Source organism: Callospermophilus lateralis, chromosome 7, assembly GCF_048772815.1.
Source record: "Callospermophilus lateralis isolate mCalLat2 chromosome 7, mCalLat2.hap1, whole genome shotgun sequence".
Lineage (NCBI taxonomy): Eukaryota > Metazoa > Chordata > Mammalia > Rodentia > Sciuridae > Callospermophilus > Callospermophilus lateralis.
Genome location: NC_135311.1, coordinates 68,755,160 through 68,777,896, shown reverse-complemented (window position 1 = coordinate 68,777,896; position 22,737 = coordinate 68,755,160). Strand labels below are relative to the sequence as shown.

The following is a 22,737-nucleotide window of genomic DNA, read 5'->3' as shown; positions in this document are numbered from 1 at the left end:
AATAGTATGGTTTAAGCTCCTGTTAGATATATTCTGATCAGACCTAAAATCATCTCTTTTCCAAGAAGAATTTGGTTCTTTTTAATGGGAAATGGTATTTCAAGACCACAACTGAAACTTGGGTATGTTTGTTGAGATTGTTGGCCACTGTGTCTAGGCCTTTCTTAAAAACAAATAGAGTATTGTATAACTTCCAGTCTGTATATAGGATTTGAAGATTTTAAATTACTGTTTTCTGCGTCTGTGTCACAGTAGAGTGGGGAGTTGAAGCTACAAATCTTGGTTCTTTTGTTTCAGCAAAAGAATATTAAAAGTCAAATACAAAAAGCCAAGCAAGAGAACTTTATATTATGAGTGAAAATAAAGTTAGACTCCAGCAAAAAAAACCCTCTGGAAATAGAGAGCTGGTATCTTCAAATAAAGTTAAGACTCCAGCTAAGAACTCTTTGGAGAGCAGGTCATCAACAGGAAACAGTGTTGTTTCCAAATTTATTACTGTTTTTGTTTTTTTGTGGAAGGGCTGGGGTGGGGTACTGGGTATTGAACTCAGTGGTACTTGGCCACTGAGCCACATTTCCAGACCTATTTTTTTAAAAATATTTTTTAGTTGTTGATGGACCTTTATTTTTTTGTATATGTGCTGAGACTCGAAACCAGTGCCTCATGCATGCTAGACAAGCGCTCTACCACTGAGCCACAACCCCAGCCCCTTCCAGACCTATTTTGTATTTTATTTAGAGACAGGGTCTCACTGAGTTGCTTAGCACTTTGCTTTTGCTGAGGCTGGCTTTGAACTTGAGATCCTACTACTGCCTTAACCTCCTGAGCAGCTGGGATTATAGGCATGTGCCACCACACCAGGCTTTGTTGCTGTTTTATGGTTGCCTTGAGACCTGGGAACCACCTTCTGTACTTGACCCCAGTCGGTTATTCAACTCCTCCTTCATATTGGGCAGTAGAACTTTTGACCCTAGTTGGTTCTTTCCAGAACTGTAATGATGGCCATTCTATTCAAAGGGTTTTACCTACAAGTTGATGTGGGTACTGGGATCAATGAGTGGGCAAAATTCATCTTAGTGTGCCTGTATTGTTAATGATATTTCCTTCTGAAATACATTGAGAAACTTAGGTCCATAAATTCTAACTTTAGAATGACCTCAGTAGACCCTGCAAGAAGTTACCTCCATTGATCTTTCTTTCTTGACCTATTTCTTAATTGACTCCCTCTGTTTCCATGTGTTTATTCTCAGGGTTAGTGCACCTGTTGTTGTTCTACAAGTTACTTGATTGTTCACTAAAGGCAGTTTCAAAGAAACCCTGTGACCCAGCTGTAGTGTTGGTTCATATTTCACTGCTCATCACCAACTGCTGCCAAACATTTGTATCTCCTTTTTTCTATACCATTAATCCTGATTATTAAGAATATAGGGGATGGTCAAATTAGGATATCACAGGGATACTCAGTTGCTTTATCACATTTTCTACACATAACACTCTCCAGGTAGTATTGCAGATATATCAATATGATTTTTGAAAAGTATTTTTTTAAACAAAATACATGCTCTTCAAATTCTTCATGTTTTTATGGTTGTATTATATTTACATCATCAGAGCATATTCTCTGCCTTTTAACTCTTATTTAGTCTTGGTTCTACAAGTAAATAAATATTTAATGCTCGTTACCTCTCCTTATCACAGTGGCTCTGTAGTCATTTCTTTTGTCCAAGATCATTCTTTTTTTTTTTTATGGACAACATTTATGAATGCTTTCATATTTAAAACAGTTTATGGTTCTTATATTTGACTATTTGATAATTCAGCTAGACTTAAAATTCTTTGGTTCATGTTTTTTTCTTCTTGACTATTCGAATGTGTTACTCCATTGTTTTCTGACATTAAGTTCTGTTGACAAAGTTTGGTGGTGACCTATTTGCGTTCCCCTTTGTGTGACTTATTCTTTTGGGGACGCAAACATTGTTTTCACATATTAAAACTTATAAATATTATTTTAGTTATTAGCTTATATTCATTTATTTTAGTAAAAAATCCTGGGTTCTTCTGGGTTGATTTTTCTGAAGTATGTAGTTTCCTTCTCCCCTCTTCTATTGAACCACGTGAAGTAACCATTATTTTGATCGTGGGGTAGGGGATACAGGGGATTGAACTCAGGGCGCTCAACCATTGAGCCACATCTCCAGCCCTGTTTTGTATTTTATTTAGAGACAGGGTCTCACTAAATTGCTTAGGGCCTCACTGTTGCTGAGGCTGTCTTATAGGCATGCACCACTATGCCCAACTTGAAGTAACCATTTTTATAGATCAAAAAATGATCAAATTTTGGCATTTTCATGTGGTTTAATATTATGGTTTCAAATCCTTTTTATTGCAGGTGAGTTTTTTCAAATTGTAGTTTTATTTTTTGTTTCCTTTTTAAAAATAATTATGAGGGAACTTTAACAAATCAGATGACCTTTGTTTGTCATTTATGTTTATCACTTTTCTCAAATGGTTTGTTTTCTGTTTAAATATATAAAATTGTATATAATTTGTGTATTATTTTCAAGTTTTATCTGTTAATTTGTTCTGTATTTCTTATAGTTTAATATTCAATTTTTAAATTATCTTTTCAAATTTCTGATTATCACATTTGTAAGTTTTACAAATTGTTTTCTTTACTAGTTTATATTCTGCATTGTTAACTTAATTTTTTTTAGTTTTGAGATCATAATTTATAGTTTTTATCTCCTATAGGAAAGTCTTTCTGACATCTTTTCATTTTATGAAGGAATACACTCATGTTTTTTAATCTTTGAAATAACTATGTAAAAGATTTAACTTTGATCCTATTTTGTTGCTTATTTTCTGAATCTGAAGTTAATTCTTCACCTCTTAAAATGAGAAGTATAATTTTTCTAATTGTGCTCTAGAGCTCCCTCTTTTGTTGCTTTCCTGTAATGGTTGAAAATATGGTAGTTTACTGTCAGATCTCCAGGCTGTTTCTTTCCTTCATTTAGTTCTCAGTCAGCTTGCGCTGGATTCTGTTTCCCTCAGTTTCTCTTCAAGGTGAGGCTTTATTCTGAAAGGAAGCTGTAGGGAAGTTCAAACTTTCCTTTCAGTATTTGAGTATGATGGAACAAACTGACAATAGACTGTTTTTTTTCATAACTGTTAATGTGCTAAAGCACCAAACAAAATATGAGAACTCAAAGAAAGGCTAGATGGTTGAGACTTAAATACACTCTTTATAGGAGAGAGGAAAGTAGGGGGCTGTGGGCAATTTTAAGGGGAATAAATGATTTTTAGGGGAGGAATAAATAGACAATGGCTTGGGACAAAGTTCTTGGCTTGAGGTATAGTGTCTGATTTTCAGTTTCTTCCTGTGATAATAATCTTCCTTGGTTAATGAAATTTCAGTAAGAAAATTTGAAGACAGTTGTGTTATTCTTTGGCAGATTCAGTCTTTAGGTAGAAAAGGTATCTTTTCTTTCTCAGCATTAGATGCTTTCTAGTGCTTTCAATTTGAAATCCAAAGTGACATGTTTGGGTTATTGTTTTCTGAACCCCAAAGGAGTTATAGTTGTTTAATTTTGAGTATTAAGAGTTCCAGGCTGTTTTACCCATTCCAACCTTACCTTGAGCTCATTGAACCCCCATGCTATTTATTGGAATGTGCAGAACTCCTTCCACTTTCACTGTTCTTCTTAAATTGACCATTTGAGTTTTCCAGTGAGTTATTTTAGTGATTTTGGATACCCTGTTAATTCTCTCTACTGTTTTGTTTACACAGACACTGCTATCATTCAGGTCTCGTAGCTGTTGGCATTTTGGTATCTCATATTTATATTTTGGGTCTTGTAGGAACACTTAATCATTTAAAAATTTTGTTGTATATGTTGTCCATGGATTTTTGGGTTTGCTATTCTATTTGTTCAGTCTGGGTTTTTTGGGGAGGTGGGAAATGGATTCAGGGAGATTTAAAATCATCCAATTCATCTCAAATCATTGGAAAAAAGATACACTTTTTAATAAACACTGATGAGACAACTCAAAATGAGAAATGCAAATTAAATCTATACTAAGAGACTGCTTCACATTTACATTGGGAGAAATTTAAAAATGTCATAATATACTTTATTTGTGAGGCAATGGAGAAACACATTTTTTACACTTTTATACTGCTGGTGCTAAAACAAAAGCACATTCTTTTTGGAGGGGAATTTGGCTATAGGTAACAAAACTACTGTGCAATTCCCTATTGACTCAGCAGTCCCATGGAAGATACAACTGTGACGGTATGCATAAGATTATTATCAGAGCATTGCTTGTAATTGTAAACCATTTGAGAAAGTCTAAAAGCCCATAAAATCTGGTTGACAAACTGTGGTTCTTACACATAGTGGAGTTTTGAGTAGCTAAAAAAGTGAAGATGCTTTCTGTGGACTGATAAGAATGCTTGTCAGGAAGTAAAGCAAATTACTAAAGACTGTGATATGTTACTTTTTATGTAAGAAAGAATAAAAATCAAATGTATACATATTTGCTCATTTTGTGCAAAAAGAAACAGGATAGATAAATCAGAAAGTGATAAAATTTGTTATTTACAGGGCATGAATGGGAGCACAGTGGAATCAACCCTGTTGATTGAATAGGGTGGGAGATACTATTGGGATCATTGGAGAAATTTGAATAAAATCTATAGATTATAGTGTTGCATCAATGTTAATTTCACAGTTTTGATAATTGTACTGTGGTTATGTGAGAGAAAGTCTTTGTTATTAGAAAATAGACACTGATGTATTTAAATGGTTATTTAATTTTAAATCTTTCAGAAAAAATTTGTATATGTGTATGGAGAGAGAATGAATAATAAAGCAAATGTGGTAAAATGTTAATTGGGAAATGTAGTTGAAAATTATATGAGAAATCTTTGTAATAGTCTAGCAGTTTTTTAGTAAGTTTATAATCACAATTAAAAGCTTTAAAGAAATTGCCTTTGTTACAAATATAAGTCTGGGAAGCTCCTTTTCCCCTCACATGCATAAATATGTACAGCAGAGCAAACTGATTTTTAAAAGAACATTATTAAAAAGGTAAAAGATAATATCCATATACATTTGTCCATTTCTTAAGAGTCAGTGCAACCTTTGGATCACTGGAGTTCCAGGGCTTATAGGATTATCTTCACCACCAGAATCTATAGCTTAATTCTTCCACTTCACACCAAGCAATAAAAATTAGTCTACCAAGGGAAAAACTTGCCCATCTGATGCTCCTAGAAGGGTCCCCAAATTTTCCACTTGAAATAATGTTGTGTTTTTATTTCCCACTGGCCCAGGGACTGTTTTCCCAGATGGAATACTATTATTCCATACCTCTTTATGTGCAAAGATGAATGAAAAATGTTTTTGAACAAAACATGATATTGGGGTGTAACCTTTGATATTTAAAATCACTGGTTCATATGTGAGTGAACTTTCAGTGAGAATGCCCCATGGGTGTTCATATTTCCTGATGCCACCAGAGGTAAGAGTGTAAATGAATTTGAAGAAGCCAGGTAGCACTCTGCTTACAGAACAAACAAGTTCCTAGATAAAGCTCATAAGGCCGGGGTGGCATTTCATTCACCAAAGACATTCATCTAATTCTGACCAGAAGCCAGAATTCAGAAATTTACAGACAAATCAGCAAGGCCATGAATCCCACACAGCAGGAGGAGCCCTCCTGGCATGCCAGAGACCTTCATTGCTTCAGATTGCAAACCAAGGTATCACAGAAAACAGAAGCTTTTTTAAAAAAATATGGGATCTCACTGTGTGCCCAGCCTGCTGGCCTCAAACTCCTGGGCTCAAGTGATTGATTCTCCTGCCTTGGCCTTTTGAACAGCTGGGACTACAGGTACATGCCATTGTGTCTGGTTAAAAGATTAAAAAAAAAAAAAAAAAAAAAAACCAAGAAAACCTCTACAATTATTGTTAAGAATAATTGTAGGGGCTGGGGCTAGGGCTGGGGCTCAGTGGTAGAGCACCTGCCTCGAACGTGTGAGGCACTGGGTTTGATCCTCAGCACCACATAAAAATAAATAAAGATATTGTGTCCATCTACAACCAAAAGTATTAAATAAAAAAGAATAATTGTAATCCTCTTTAAAGTGACTTTGCTGCCTTTATGGGAATTGGATATTTTGATAAAGAAACAGGTGATCTAGAAGAACCCTATTTCATGAATATAGTGAATCTTATATACAAACTGTGAAGTTTGCCAGTTATCAACTCTTTTTAAAATTTTTATTTTTATTGGTGCATTATAATTTCACATAATAGAATTCATTGTTACATATTTGTACACTCACACAATATTACAATATATTTTGGTCTATTTTATTCCCTAATACCTCTTCATTCTCTCCAGTTATCAACTCTTGAATTGTTCTTAATTTGTGTATAATTTTAGAATCAGCGTTGTAGGAATTTGGTGGTGATTTTGTCTAATCTATTAATCAATTTCAAATATTTTTATTTCCCCCTTTTTGGATCTTGCTGCAAGTTTATAAAGTACTACTTTTTAAAAAAATAAATGCAGCTTTTATTTTACCTGCCTAGTGTCTGTTTTTAAATCATATTATATTTTGCATCTATTTATATTCTTTTATTTTTCTATCTCAGTTAATTTTGTTGTTTTTATACTATTCAACTGCTTTTTCTAACATATGTATTTAAAGTAATGATCTCTCTGAATTACTGCTTCATTTAGATTCCACAGATTTCTTGATATGTAAATTTTTTCATTTTGTAAACATACTATTTGATATATCATTTATTTCAGGATATTTTCAGATTTCTTTGATGCATGAGTTCTCAGAATTATATCTGTTAGCTATCTATTGCTACATAATAAACCAGCCCAAAACTCAGATATTTAAAATAGTTTTTACCTTCAGTCTGTGACTGAACAGTTCCTCTTTGGTTTTGTCTGGGTTTACTTGTAAGGCAATTGATTTCTTATTTTTATTATCTCATCCCCCCATCCCCCTTCCAGTTAGGAAGTTATTCTCAGAGCTCTTTTTGTCTTTTACTGTTTACCCAACCCATGTTAACATGTATTACATACCTTTGAACAGTGTTAACAAATGTTAAACAAGTCTAAACATTAGTGATACTCCGTCATCCTCCCAGGAAATGATTTTAGAACACTACTTTCATTCTGCTTCCCCCCTTATTTATATTTATTTAATACACACTATATTTTATAGGATTTGTCTGGAAATTCCAGTGTCTGGAATCTTTTTGGGTCTGTTTGCCTTCTGTAATTTTTGTTGGTCCTTGGTTTCAGATTGTGGTTTCAACCTTGGTGCTTGATTATTTTTTATTGTGGTCTGGACATTTTATTTAACAGTTCTTGTCAGGATAAATTTAGAGGCTTATAGTAGCCATACTTTCCTTTTAAGAGCAAAGTTTTCTTGTTTAGGTACATTGTCAGTAAGGGAACAACTTTAAGACCCTTAAGATGCTTTGTAGCATAGCATCTTAATAAACAAAAGCAAAACTCAGATTTCACGTTTCATAGTTTTGTTTCTCAAAGGAGTTATATCATTGTTTTCCCACATCACTATCATATTAATGCTTTATCATTAACTTAGCTTGGAATATCATACCTTTTATCACTTTTCCCATAAATTCTGTTCATTTTTAAATCTCAGTTTAGATTTCACATCATTTCTGGAATACAGTTTTTACTTTTTTTTTCCCCTCTGGGGTTTACATTAGTTGCTCTTCACTTTGTCTTTAATAGCACCTTGCTTAGCTCTAAATATTAATCTGATAGGCTAGTTGTCTGTAAGTACTTTTCTCTCGATAGATTGTAAACCCCTTGAAGGCAAGTATTATCCTATTCATCTTTGAATCCCTTATTATATATCTGAGTCTGTGATCTATAGTGTTGTGATAAGGCTTGTAGTTTTTTTTTTTTTTGCTTTCAAATTTTTATTTTATAATATTCATTTCCTTAGAAATTCTAAGGAATTTGTGTTTTAAATTTTCTTTAGTAACTATTGATAAAAGCATTTAACATTTTTACAATATAAACCGATTAAGTGCTGTGCATTTTGCTTATAAAGTAACAAAGTATTTCAAGCATTTTATAATTCAATTTGTACAAAAATTAAATTTTCAAGCTTTGGTTAGTAGAACTAATACATGTATTGTCATATCCATTTTCCAGAGTTGTTAAAAAAAATAAAATCTACTAGGTACAAGTATTTCTTGTATAATCAGAACTATGTGGTAAGAGGGGGGAAATGTTATAATAATTGCTTTTAATTTTCTGGTTTAGATGAGCCTTTTAAATTCTCATTTATGTTACTGAAGCATAAAATATCTCTTTTGAAAAGCACAAGTTATGTAAAAAATAATTATTTTTTTGTTCTTGGGAAGTTCATGTATTTTAAAATTAACTTCTATTAATTGCCAAAATACTTTCTAAAAGTCATACTACTGAAGGGAACCATTTCAAGCATTATGATTATTTCTGGGGATAAATCACTTTTAGTTCTCTTAGGAGGATAGTATCTACTACACTATAGTACCTAGAATCAAAGTTTATATTTTATCTAAAACATTTAAATACTAAATATAACCCCAAACATAGTATTTATGTAGACTCTTGAATGCATGGAATTACTTTTATTCATATTAAAGTAATATAAAATCTATCTAATATAAAGTATTAGTTTAACGAAATTAACAATCACAAAACAGCAGATATTTTTCTATTAAAATTTTTCAGTTCACTTAGTATTGTTTACTCAAATATATAATATAATGAACTTAAATATATCATCTTCTATATTTTCTGTTTATGCTCAACTGTACCCTGGTGCTCCTTTTTTTGTGTTGTTGTTGTTGTAGGTGGATAGCATGCTTTTATTTTATTTGCTTATTTTTGTATGTGGTGCTAGGGATCAAACCCAGTGCCGTACACATAGTAGGCAAGTGCTCTGCCACTGAGCTCTAGCCCCAGCCCTCCCTTTTTAACTCTACTTATATTAACATCATAATTCCAAAATGGAAAGATGAGCCATCTCTAAAATTCACTGGAGACTAATATTCTTTCTTGGAAATAATTTATAAAACATTTAAAAGTTTTCTTTAGTTATTTTTATTTGGCTTTTTAAAAGTAGATAAGATTTTCATTTTAATTGTAGTAAAATACTTTCAAACTAGTTTAAACAAAGATAGAAAAAAAACAAGGAGACTGATAAAACAGTCCCTACTTTTGCTTACAATGCCTCAAGTGCCACATGCTTAGTAATATATTACAGAAAAGAACTTTGTCTTTTAGCAGATTACAAAGGAAATCTAGAAGTTTATACAAAGCTAAATATTGTTTCACTTCTATTCCATTTATTTCCTTGTAGTTTGAACTTGGCTCTGTGTGTTACCCTTCTATAATAACCACTGTGAGACATTTATCAGTTTTCTAAGTGTTCCAATTTCTCACTCCCCCCCCACACACACTTTTTTTTTTTTTTTAATTTTAAAACAGCTTTGTAACATGAGACCATTCAACAAATCTTTGTCATTAGATGTGGATATATCCTATACTTTTATCACAAAATGCTCACTTTCCTGAGCTATATTAAACACCTCACTCATAACAGGTGTATGTATAATTGAAGACCTTAAAATGTCATTTAAAAAAATGAATGGAGGGGCTGCGGATGTGGCTCAAGGGGTAACGCGCTCGCCTGGCATGTGCGGGGTGCTGGGTTTCATCCTCAGCACCACATAAAGATAAAATAAAGATGTTGTGTCCACTGAAAACTGAAAAATAAATATTAAAAAAATTATCTCTCTCTTCTCTCTCTTTCAGAAAACCTCTTAGTACTTGCTTCTTAGATATTATAATGTATAGCTTTTGTTTCCTTCAGACTATGAATTGTTTAATCTTCAGAAATGGTTATTACTTTCTAATCTGAAATCTTTTTTTCCTTAAGTTTTAGAGATTTGATTGTTGTCAGGCTAAAGGAGCAAATGGAGTTTTCTGCCCCAAACTGATTTACAGGATTATTATAGATGGTTTGAATGTATAGTTTTCAAATAAGATGTAGCTGGCTGATTGAGTTCAAATTCAAAACATCTCCATAAGTCAGGCATGTGAAATTAAATAACCTATTAAATAATCCTTATGTATACACTGGGTACCCCAAAGTTATGTTCCACAAAATAGTAGAATTATATCAGAATGACAGCAAATAAATTTTTATTATAATATATTTGCTTGAAGTTAAGGTGCTATTCATCATGCCCTTCATCATGCAGTCCTTACCAAGTAGGCATTGTATCTGGAAATCACATCCTACCAGAATGCTTGGACACTTCCCAGTGGATCTGCTCCAAACTATATTTTTTGCCAGGAATTAATACTTCTTCATAATGGATAACTGAGACAGGTGGCCACCATACATCTTCACAAACTCAAGAAAAGCACTACATGAGATTTCACATTCCTCTAGTTCAGTGCTGACAGATTTTTACAACATTCTGGAATGTGAATTAACTCTTCATCAAGCAACTATAATCCATTAGCATACATTACTAGTTCAACTAGTCTAGCGCATGTCATTCCCACACAGTCAAGTGTGCCTTTGCTTACCGATTTCTCAAAAGTGAAGATGAATGGCAGGAATTTCATAATGAAAAAATGGGTCAAATTCCTCTTTATATTAAAAAAATACATCACTAAGTTCACTGTGGTTGAATATTTGATGAACGCATCCCTGCTTTTCTGAGTAATATGGAAATGTGTCTGTCCAGGATTTTCACTGACTGCATTAATGTGCAAGTGTTTTAGATGAACATGCTTTTGAGAAAGTAGAGTAAATAGCAGATCATCACTTAGTGGTAATTCAGGGCCATGGTAAGCCATGACATTGATCAGCCACACAAAGGATACCGGCTGAAGAGACATAAGGAAAGCTGCTCATTTTTAGTGGCTTCAGTGTATCACTATTGTTGGCCACTAGTACTTTGAGGGATGGATCATTACTGGGGTACCTATGTCTTAAGTGTACTCTGCATCAGAGTTGAGTTGTTGGCTTCTTTCTTTTTTTCCCTCTTTTTACCATGACAATTCTTCTATGGTAGAGTCTGTAATTTCAGTGGACCAAAAGCATCAATGTTTGAAATAATCACCTACCTTTTATGACATAACTTGAACTGCTTTTGGGCATTTTAAAAATGAATTCAAATCCTTAGAAGATGAAAGTTGTTATTGCCAAGGGCATTTAACTGGGAGATTTGATTTGTGAAAGAATTGCATAAGGAAAAACAAGTTTTGGGTTGGACTTCTTATTTGTCATAAATGGCTCCTTAAATGAATTCTAATTGACTTAAATTTAGGTATATAATATTTGCTTTATGGAAACACATTGTTACTAAATTTGGATTTTATTATTAGGATTTGGCTTTTAAGATATGTATACTCTTGGCCTCTGTTGTCTATCTCCAGATCGTTGTGCTTTTGATGATGTAAAGAAAAATCAAATTATACTCATTGAGAAAAATCTCAATTTTTTTTAAGTTTATCTTGAATGCAGGTGGTTGTTTTTTTAATTTTTAATTTTTTAGAAATACTTCAATGGTCAATGATAAATAATTTGTGTCCAGGTATGGGTTTTTCTAAATGGGATTCAATTATATTAAAAATTAGATAAAACACTCAAGTTATTTGGAAAAATTCTAGATATCAAGAGATACTTAAAAAAAAGTATATACAAATGTAACTGAACTTTTGAGCACTTATCTTATCCTGAGTGTTTCATGAAAAAATTAGTATCCTTGTATTCCTCATGTTGCTTGTCTTAGAAAACTGCTCTCTCATTTACTCATTTCAGTTGGCTTACTGCCTCAGCTCTAGCAGGTTTTCCAAAGCTGGTCACTTAGATATCTGGTTGTTTAGATCTTTCTGTTTTATTGGTAAATTCCAAAAGTGTTGACCTAACTCAATTAACAGTTTCCTTCCTTTTTTAATTTTGAAAGTAACTTTACTAACATATTAAGTAAACAAAATTTAAAAGGCAAACAAACAGGGCAGAAGTTTCTAAAGCACCTTCCATGTACCAGTCATAGTCTTAGGCATCAGTGATAAAGAGGTGAGCAAGACTTGGCTCCTGCTCTCAAGTAGCTGATGAAGGACAGATATGATGTACAGATTGTAAAGGGAGCACAGAGGATTCTTAATACACACTGTTTGTTCATGGAAAATGAACAGAGAAGCCTTCTAAGACAGGTTCACCTGTAATTTATTTTTCTAATGGGCACAGTTTTGAGACTGAAAGACAGTACCATTAATCATTATACAAGGTCAGTAGGTGTAAGCAAGGTTGTTCCAGGCAAACTGATAAGAGATGATCACTCCATTCTAAGAAGTCATGTGCTGAGTTCTCAAGACAGGTAGGAATTAAGCAGGTTAATTGAGGAAGAAGCTTTTTAAGGGGAAGTATAGAAAGACATACTGGAAGATTAACATAGCATTAGATGGAAGCATGTGAAATTGCCACTTCATAAGTGAGAAATGGTCAAATATTTGCAGTTTTGTATAGTTCAATGTGCTGTGTTAAGGTAACTTAAGCACAGAATATTTGTGTTTATTGACAGGAGATAAGCCTGAAAAACAAGGCTAGATCCAGGTCATGAAGTTCTTGAGTACCACATTGTGGAGTTTGGACATTGTTCTGAAAGTGATTATATGTTTATTTTAAAATATTTAATTATAAAGTATTTAATTTTTAAATATCCAGTGCATTCTCACTATTGGCAGAAGTGAGAATAGATGTGTTTTTTTGCTCAAAAATTTATTTTTAGAGGCACAAAAACAAAATTAGGAAAATGAGTTCAAGGGAGAACGTGGGTTATCTTGAGAGTGAGAAACCTTTTTTTATTTTTACTTTTCAGCTTTTTGGTGTTGGTATTTTACTGGAAGCAAAAATAATGTGAATACTTTCTTTTATTAATGCCCTAGAATAGCCAAAACATTGAAATTATCTCTTCTCTGGAGATTTTGTAGAATTCCACTATAAATCTTTTAGACTTGGTGCTTTTTCTTAAGGGGTAAGGTGAATAGGAGGTAGGCACCTGAAACTTTGCAAATTTCTCAAATTTTCAAGCTGTTTAGTTTATTTCCTTTTTCTAAAAAATTACTCATTTCATTCAAGGTTTCAAATCTCTGTAGAAAATTGAGATAAGAAGTCTCATTTAAAAATGAGTGAATTTCATCTATTTTGTGCTTATTTATTTTTATCTTGCATTTTTGTACTCCTTTTAGAATTAGATTATCTGATGCTTTATTTTTCAAAGAACCAACCCTTGGGGTTTTTATCCATTAGTGTTTATTATGCCTTTTCTACTTTCTGCTTTCCCTTGTTCCTTTATAGTTTTTTTTATTGGATGTTTTAATTATTAACCTTTTCCCCTGTTTATTGAAATTTAAAATTAGGTTCTAAGCATTGTTTTAGTTGAATTGACAGGTTACATGTTTTATATACATATATGTGGTCAATGTGTATGGGTGTATATTTATATATGTATGAGTGTGCATATATATGTACTTGTATATTTGTGTGTAATGCATGCCATATTTGGTTTGATTGCTGTAATGAATAGAAGAGAGAATAGAGAGTGTGCATATATATGTACTTGTATATTTGTGTGTAATGCATGTCATATTTGGTATGATTGCTGTAATGAATAGGAGAAGAGAGATGAATAATGAGGAAACTACTTAGAAAGCAGATAAGAATATTATACTAGATTATGTGAGAAATTTTGGTGACCTGAGTTGAAGTGGCAATAGAGTTGGAAAGAGTGTAGAGAACAACTGGAAATGAAGGGTGTGAGAAAGGAAAGATATCTCAGAATAATTCCTAAGTTTGTTGTTTGGGTAGCTAGTGTATATGAAATATCTTCACTGAATTAGGACCCATGTTCAGTATAGGAAAATGGAAGAGTAGGTTTAGGGTGGAAAGGCACATTCAGATGTGGACATCAGGTTTATAATATTTACAATATTTTCATTAAACCCTGTTTAAACAACAGATATTCAAGTCAACAACTCATGAAAAAGGAGGGAGCTGGAGATTTGGAGAGTCATTAGAGATTTTGACTGAGGTGGGCTAGAGTGGTATCTCTAGGACCTGAGGATAGTAGGTCTAAGATCTGTCCCTTAGGTCCTAAAGTTCTATGAGAATTTTCTAATTTTGTGTTTGCATTTTGGCACATTTGGAACATTCTTGATTATCTTAGTGTCTGCCATACTCACAGATCTCAGTGCTGGTATTTGTGTCTGAATGGTTAAGTGATTGTCTACAGACCACATATATGGTAATAAACAAATTTGCAGTAGTAGAATTTGTATTAGGTTGATGTATACTAATGCAAAGCTGAGAAAATCTTTCTTCAACTTTTGACTTCATATTGAATAATTTTGCCATTAAAACTTTCTTTTATGGGGATGATTATAAATGAGAGATTTTTTTAGAGAATTTCTGAAAAACTGAGATCATAAAATGGAATTTTGGTTTATAATCATGAAAATAACATAGAGCAACAGAATAATGTTTTGTTTTAATCATCACAGGCTGATCTAAGAACATAGGATTACATTAATTATGTGCTTAGGCCAAGGGAATGCCTAATAAGATGTGCCCTCTGAACAAGGTATTTCATGGAAACTTGAAGCAGAAAAAGCACCAGGAGATCATGTGACCCATTGGTGTGTGTGTGTGTGTGTGTGTGTCTGTGTGTCTGTGTGTGTGTGTGTGTGTGGGGGAGAGATATGTGTGTATGTATATACATATGTAAATGTGCCTAATTATTACATGGATTCTTATTTAGCTGTATAAATACCAATTAGTAATGTTTATTAGCAATGCTATGACATTTTTATTGACTTATTTTTTAGAATTTTGTTTTGATGTATACATTTTATGAAGTAATTACAGGTATCAAAGTACAGTCACCTTTTCTTACAGTTGATTTACAGAACTTACTTATTGTTCTTGACTGAAACTTTCTATCCTTTGACCAACAATTTCCCCCTATCTCCGCCCCCTTCCAGCCTGGAGTAGAGCTTCTGGCAATCACATTTTACTTTTTGCTTGTATGATCTCAACTTTTTTTAGATTACACGTTATAAATGGGATAATGAAATATTTGCTTTGTGTGTATGTGTGCCTGGTTTCTTTCATTTGGCATAATGTCCTCCAGATTCAACCATGCTGTTGTAATTGACAGGATTTCCTTCTTTTTTAAAGACTGAATAATATCCCATTATATATTACATTACATGTTCTTTTTCTACTCATCTTTTGATGGACTTTGATGAGCACTTAGGATGATTTCATATTTTGTCTATTATGAATAATAATGCAATGAACATGAGAGTAGAGATTTCTCTTCAAGATACTGATTTCATTTTCTTTGGATGTATACCCAGAAATAGAATTGCTGTATCATGGAGTTCTATTTTAAAATCCTTGAGAAATTGCTGTTGTTTTCTATAATGGCCATGATAATTTATATTCCCACCAACAGTGTACAAGAATTTCCCCTTTTCCACATCCTTATCAACACTTGTTTTCTTCTGCCTTTTTTGTAATAGTCATCTTAACAGTTGTGAGGTGATACTGCAGTTTTAATTTGCATTTCTCTGCCGATTAGAGATGTTGAACATTTTTTCATGTTTGTTGATCATTTATATGTCTTTTGAGAAATGATAATTCAGGTCCTTTGCTTATTTTTTAATTGGGTTATTTGTTTTCATTCCATTGTCATTTGAGTTACTGTGTATTTTGGATTATCAGATGTATGCAAATATTTTCATCTATAGCCTGTCTCTTCATTCTGTTGATTATTATATTTGTTGTGCTAAAAGGCATTTTCTGAAATAGTTTTATAATTTGTAACAGTTTTAAACAGATAAACAATCCTGTAATACAATTGATATTAGAAACAGTAAACCTAAGCACTTTTAAAAATAACATCTGTTGAATTGTAATTAAGTTTGGCTTTCTAGCTTTATTGGGTGAACTGGTATTTTATTACTGAAAATGCTCATTACGCAGATTTTTGTATCTCAACAAAGTGTTGAACATAGAGGGTTGACTCCTATAGTTGACATGGAGATGTATTGCTCAGATTCCTCTTTAAAGTAGGGATTACTACCTAGCAGAGAAATGCAGAATCCAGGCAGCCTCCTCTCCCATGCTTTAAGGTCCACCTCAGCTGCAGAGTCATGACCTCTTTGTGGCAGCACACATTTATATATTAAGCAGGCAGAGAAATCACAGAGTGCTCTGATGGACATTACTTGCTTTAGAACTTTCATTTAGTTAGTTAAAATTTTGTTGGTCCTGTATCACAGTTCTTTCTGAACTTGCTTTCTCTGTCTTAAAATTTACCGATGTTAATCTCAAACATTTTGTATCCCAAATACCCTATTATCTCAGCTTCAGAGAAACCAATCTTCAGTAGCTCCTGATCTCATGGAACTAGTTTTCTAGAAAGAAATATACATAAAACAAGAAATTAAAAATATAATCACTATTATATAGAAGCACAGGTACTCTGGGAGTATGTAATAAAAGGACCTAAGTTGGTTAACTATATTGTTTAGGGAGGTAGCATGGTTTAGTAGCCAAATCATAAACTTTGGGCTTTTACTCTTTCCAGGCCAGTTTTCTCATTTCTAATATGTGAATGACACATGTTCTTTCATTTTTAAGAGAGATACTGGCACAGGATTTCCTATGTGATTGGGGGAAGTTTCCCAGCAGCTTAGAGAAACATTTCAGTGTTTCACTGTATAAATAGTGTTTCAGTGTACAAACATTTCAAGCTCTTTTTAGTGTAAATTTATTGAAGTCCCAGTTGCGAAAACAGTTTATATGGCCAAACTTCGATTCACAAATGAAAAAAATATATTTCCATCTTTACATAGAAGGATTTGTAAAATAAGTGTATATATTTATATAATATATATGTAAAAATTGCCAAACAAAATATTTGTCACATAGTTGTAGTTAACACTTACTATCACTTCCTGGAAATAATCCTTAGTACAGTTTGAGCATCTCTAATCTAAAAATCTGAAATCTGAAACTTTTTGAGCACTCCATGTTTTTAGATTAGGGATATTCAGCTGATAATAAATATGCATATATTCCAAAATCAGAAAAACTCTGAAATCCAAAACAAGTTCCAAGCATTTCAGATAAGGGTTACTGAAACTGTAAAGAAACAAACTATTACTTTTAAACATGTTCTCTCAGGAGGATATGAAAAGAAACCTATTTGGAGAATGTGGTATATTCTTTTTGACATCTTAGGATCATTTTAATGATGATCATATTTTGCAAATAAAGTAAAGCTCTCTCTCTCTTTTCCTCCTGCAGTAAGAAAAGTGGAAAACCACCATTACAGAACAATGAGGTAAATTTTTATATCCTCTACATTTTGGTATTTTATATACTTAGTTTATTTTTTGTTACACAATTCTGAATTAGGATAAAATCATAGAATTTTAGAATTAGAAGGAAACTTAAAATATCACTTTGTTGTTGTTCTGAGGATTAAATCCAGGGTGCTTTGCCATTGAACCATACCCCCAGTCCTCTCTGTTTTTTATTTTGAGACATGGTCTCTAGCTAAGTTATTGTGAGCCTCTAAATTAACATTCTCTTGCCTCAGCCTCCTGAGTCCCTGGGATTACAGGTTATGTGCCATGCTTGGTAAAAATATCATTTCTAATCTGGTATGTATTATAGAATTTTTTTCTGAAATAGAATCTTGACTAGTGTCTCATAGTGTTTATTTGAATTTGTGCATTCTGTGGAGGGCATTATTCCAATGAGGCAGTTACAACTGTTATAGGCAGTTCTAGTCCATGCTGAGGTTAATTTACTCCTGCTTGCTTCATAACCCTGTTATGTCATTTGTAGCTGTACAGGACAAATCTACTCTCTTTTCTGTCATAGACACATATGTTTAAAGATAGTTGTGAATGCCAAGTCTATTTTCCCTTATGCTAAGCAATCTTCATTTCTTCAAATATTTCTCATGTGACATGGCTTTTTGATCCTTTTTCAATTCTGTACACATTCCTTTGGACTTAAGCTAGTTTTCTTGAACATTGCACTAAGAATATAATATAGTTGAAATAACTTGACTGGCACAGAATATGTCAATACTATTATATTTCTTGATATGGATACCATAGTGCTAAAATTCAGCCTTATATTGTGATTACTTATTTAGTCATAACTGTTGTTTACATTAAGTGAAGTTTATGGTAAATTATAACCTTTAGTTATCTTTCTGATGAATAGTTCTGTTGACAGATACCTTATATTCTGTATTCATCAGTTGATTTCTTTCTTTTTTTAATAACAACTTTACTGATACAATTCATATATACTATAATATTCGTTCATTTAAGTATGTAAATCAGTAGCTATTAGTATATTCAGAGTTGAAAAGCCATCTCTGCTATCTAATTTTATAAAATTTTATTAACTCCCCAATAAAATTCTATACCAAGTATTAGTTACTGTCTCAGCATTCTCTTCCCCCAGCCCTGGCAGCCACTAATCTAATCTGTTTTCTGTCTCTATTGATCTGCTTTTTCTGGACATTTCATAGAACTAGAATCATGTAATATATGTGGTCCTTTATGTCTGTCTTCTTTCACTTTGCATATTTTCAAGGTTTATTCATGCTATTTTTGAATCAGTATTCTATTTCTTTCTTTCTTTTTTTTTGCTAAATAGTATTCCATTGTATAGGTATAACACATTTTATTATCCATTCATCAGTTGAGGGACACTTAGGTGGTTCCATTTCTTGGCTTTTAAGAATGGTGATGCTATGAACATTTGTGTACCGGTTTTTAGGTGGATGTTTGTTTTCATTTCTCTTGGGGATATACCTTGGAGTGGAGTTGCTGGATTATAGGGTACTTCAGTTGGTTTCTTTTAAATAAATATTAATTTATAACTGTAAATGTCAGCTTAATGAATTTCACCGTCAGTACTGTTAGTGTACAATTCTTATATCTAGTGTATTAAGTACAAGTTATTATCTATACATTAAATTTACCTTCTTTTTCTTCCTCATAATTGCTAATAGTATTGACTAGGAAAGGACTAAGGAGATTACTCTGTGACATTTCTTAATCTTTATGGGTTTTTATTTTTGGTTATAATTTATTTAGCTGTTACTATATCTAATTATAGCAAAATTTAGTTCTTATTTGTCCATTTAGGCCACCAGAATTTTAGAGAAATATCAAAATCCTTGGTTAATTTATTACATCATTTATTAAGCCAATCTTTCAACAAATATTGATTGAGTCTCTCACATATGCCTGGCATTGTTCTTGGCTCCAGATATATGGCAGTTTTAAAAAATTAGTCCATACTGTCATACATTCTACATGTCAGCTAATATACTAATACAGTATATTAACAAAGGAGAAAATTAGAATAGCTTAACATGACTTCTTTTTAGTAAACTTGCTCTATATGTAATTATTAGCATTTCTTAAGTGTTCCTAAACCCTATGTATTATTGTAGTCTCTGAATATCCTGAAGATTCATGACAAAAATTTTGTTATTTAGTTTCTTTAATTCATCTTTCTCCTTATTTGAAAAATGGAATACAGTATGCATAAGTCCAGTTTTCTGGTATATCTCTATGATTATTGTCTCTTGTACGTTATATCTGAGTAATCAAAACTTAGTTATCTTAGTGATACCTGTTACCTGCGTGTCATATCAACAATTTGTAGGATAGCAAGACTCATTTGACTTATTTTAATATTTCTCCCCATTTTTCAGTTTTGTACAATTTTGTTTTAACATATACTTACTTATAGGTAGTATAGTGTGAGCAAGATAAATTTAGATTAATCTAACTGATTAGTAATAAAAAAATATACAAGATGTATACTGATTCCACCTTTGTAAAATTGATAGGATGTGTATGTACACACAGACATAGTAAAATGAAATCTGCAAGACTATATACCAATATTAACAGTTGATATCTCCAGAAGGGAGGTATAGGTTTCTTATTTTTGCTTATCAGAATTTAATTTTTCTTCAGTGGATGTATTCTTATGAGAGAAATCAATTAAAAGGAGTTTTTTTTTAATTGAAATATTTTATAATCATAATCTTTGAGATGGGGTAGAGTGAAAGAATTTTTACAAGGCATGAGATTTAAGGATGGGTAAAGGATTTAAAGTTAGCAAATAGTACAGAAAGATAGTTTGATTTTAAAGTGTACATTTAATTTTGATGTGTGTGTTATAAAGTTCAAAATAATGTTAGGTGCAGTGAAGCACACCTCTAATTCTGGCTACTTGGGATGCTGAGGTAGGAGGATCACAAATGAGACCTAACTAATCTGTAGTATTCTGTTGAGTGAATGTGAACTGTTTCCTTCCCTATTATAGTATATAGTTTTCATTTAATAAATTTACCATAATTTATGTAATATTGATGTTTATTTAGATTGTATTTATTTAATAGTATTATAAACAATGCAGTCTTTTTTCATTTGTGTGACTAAGTGTTTATGCAGGAATATCTGTAGGATAAGTTACTATAAATAAATTTGCTAAGTTATTTTACATTTTATAGTTAGTGTGCATTTTACATTTTGATTAGATGAAGCATAATAGTTGTACCAATTTACACTTTCTCCAGCAAAATACAGTAGTACTTATACTCTAGCCAGTACCATATGGCCTTTTATTTCATTTGCTATTTTAAACATCTGTCTTTTTCAGTTAATTTTAGTTCATCTCACTTTTACAAGTTGATTGACATTTCAGTAGGAACTTCTCATTGCCATTTGATTTTTCTCCAGAATGTTACTTTTCTTTTCTTGAGTGTATTATTACTTTAACTTCTTATTATTTGTATCTAATGGTTTGTTTGCCTTTTCTATATAAATACATATATTTTAAGTACTGGGAAGTGGGGTAGGGGTATATCATAGTTGAAGAGATAACCAGTGAACTCCATGGTGCAAATGATGGGGCTCTGGGAACACTTGGTCCTAGTTCATGGTCTATTAGTGAGCTGCTTTGTGAAATGCACAGGGAACCTTACTGTTCTGCCTGAGGGGCCAGCACCACCCAAATACATGGAAGGCAACATGAACCAAATAAGCCAGTCGAGGGTCCCTCTTGGTGGCTGATGATGGTTCATCCAAGCGCTTTCCTCAAGGGCATCCCAGCTTGGAAACTGGGGCCTGCCCGCCTGCAGAGGATTTGCTCCCAAGGCCCCATCCCTGGGCAACTGCTCATCAGGGAGCAGGAGAATATCTTGGGGCTTTCCCCTGTGCAGTCACCTTTAGGCTGATGCAGGAAGGGGGCATTAATTAGAACCACAGATTTACAGCACAACCATATACTAAAGACATAGCTATACTATAATACTGTACACTATTGTATAGAATTGTCATAAACAAAAGACAGTATAATTACTATTGTATTTTCAGAGTCTCTTCATTTCTATAGCTGCGTATTTAACCAGTTGACCTAATAAAGTAAACAAAACAAAAAAAAAACCAAAAAAACCTACTTTGTTTTACTTTAAGCTTCTCTAATAGACTACATGGCCCAATGGGCAGTGTGAGAGAGGTTGTGGGGGTGCAAATATGTTTTAAAAGGACTGTGACCCCAGATTTTGTAGAAATCTTTTTTCAAGATAAAAAACAGAATTAAATTCAGAAAGAGAAAAGAAATAAGAAATCTAATAAATTTCTCTCTGGAAGACTTGAATTAAATGATGGATGTGAAGGCAAGGGTCTCTGAGTCCAGAAAAAAACACGTTACCATAGTAACAGTCAACATTAACTGTATCGTTCTTAAGATTTACAAAGTACATGCCAGAGAAAATGAGACAACTATATAGTATGAATAATGCTATTTCACATTTTACTTATGGAAATTGATGGTTTGTTCCCTGAGGTCTATCAAACCACAGATGGCAGTGTTAATAATAGTCATTATGCATTGGTTACACTGGATTCTGTGAGGTCACATTTTCTTTCTACTTTTTCTGCATTCACCTTTCATTATACAAATCAAAACAAACAAATAACAATAGCAACACCCTCCCCAGTGGTTATATCATTCTTCCCGACTGAATTTAGCCCTGGAATCTTACAATAACATTTATCTTTTCAGCAAGAGCTGGATCCTCTCCTCTTCTTCATCAGGCTGTCTAGAGTTAGTGCTGTCTTCTGTACCTCCACCTCAGGGATGACTTGGTTCCCCAGGGACATTGTCATTGTTTTTGGACATTTTTGAAGATTCTGACTGTGTGTGTGTGCATGCACATATGTGTGCAAAGGGCCAGGAATATTGCTAAACATGTCATATTGCACAGGACAACAAAGAATTACCTGAATCCAAATGTCAATAGTATTTACATTGAGGTACCTGACTTAGTTCAACTGCAAATTCCTAGTGTTCCTTGCTCCTCCATTCCAATAGATGAACGTACCAATTACTTCACTGACTACATGGAGGTGGCCTGAACAAACTTCTTCAGACTTTCGGTACTCTCATAGTTTACTCAGTTGTAAAATGGGGACAATAATGGTGCTTACCTCTTAGGATTATTTTGATGGTTAATGAGCAAACATATGGAAAATGCTTAAAATTGCTTG

At 32.8% G+C, this 22,737-nt stretch overlaps 1 protein-coding gene and 1 pseudogene across 5 annotated transcripts in view; one reads left to right on the top strand and one right to left on the bottom strand.

Moving 5' to 3' along the window:
• The window catches only part of LOC143405182 (glycogen debranching enzyme-like), a 127,524-nt gene that overhangs the window by 11,876 nt on the left and 92,911 nt on the right, over positions 1–22,737 (top strand). For all 5 annotated transcript variants that reach the window (XM_076863560.1, XM_076863564.1, XM_076863563.1 and 2 more), the window contains exon 2: positions 17,447–17,483. In XM_076863560.1, coding sequence (XP_076719675.1) covers positions 17,447–17,483 — 37 coding nt within the window. The remainder of the gene's footprint in view (positions 1–17,446; positions 17,484–22,737) is intronic.
• LOC143403426 (F-box/LRR-repeat protein 3 pseudogene) lies at positions 10,320–16,258 on the bottom strand (annotated as a pseudogene).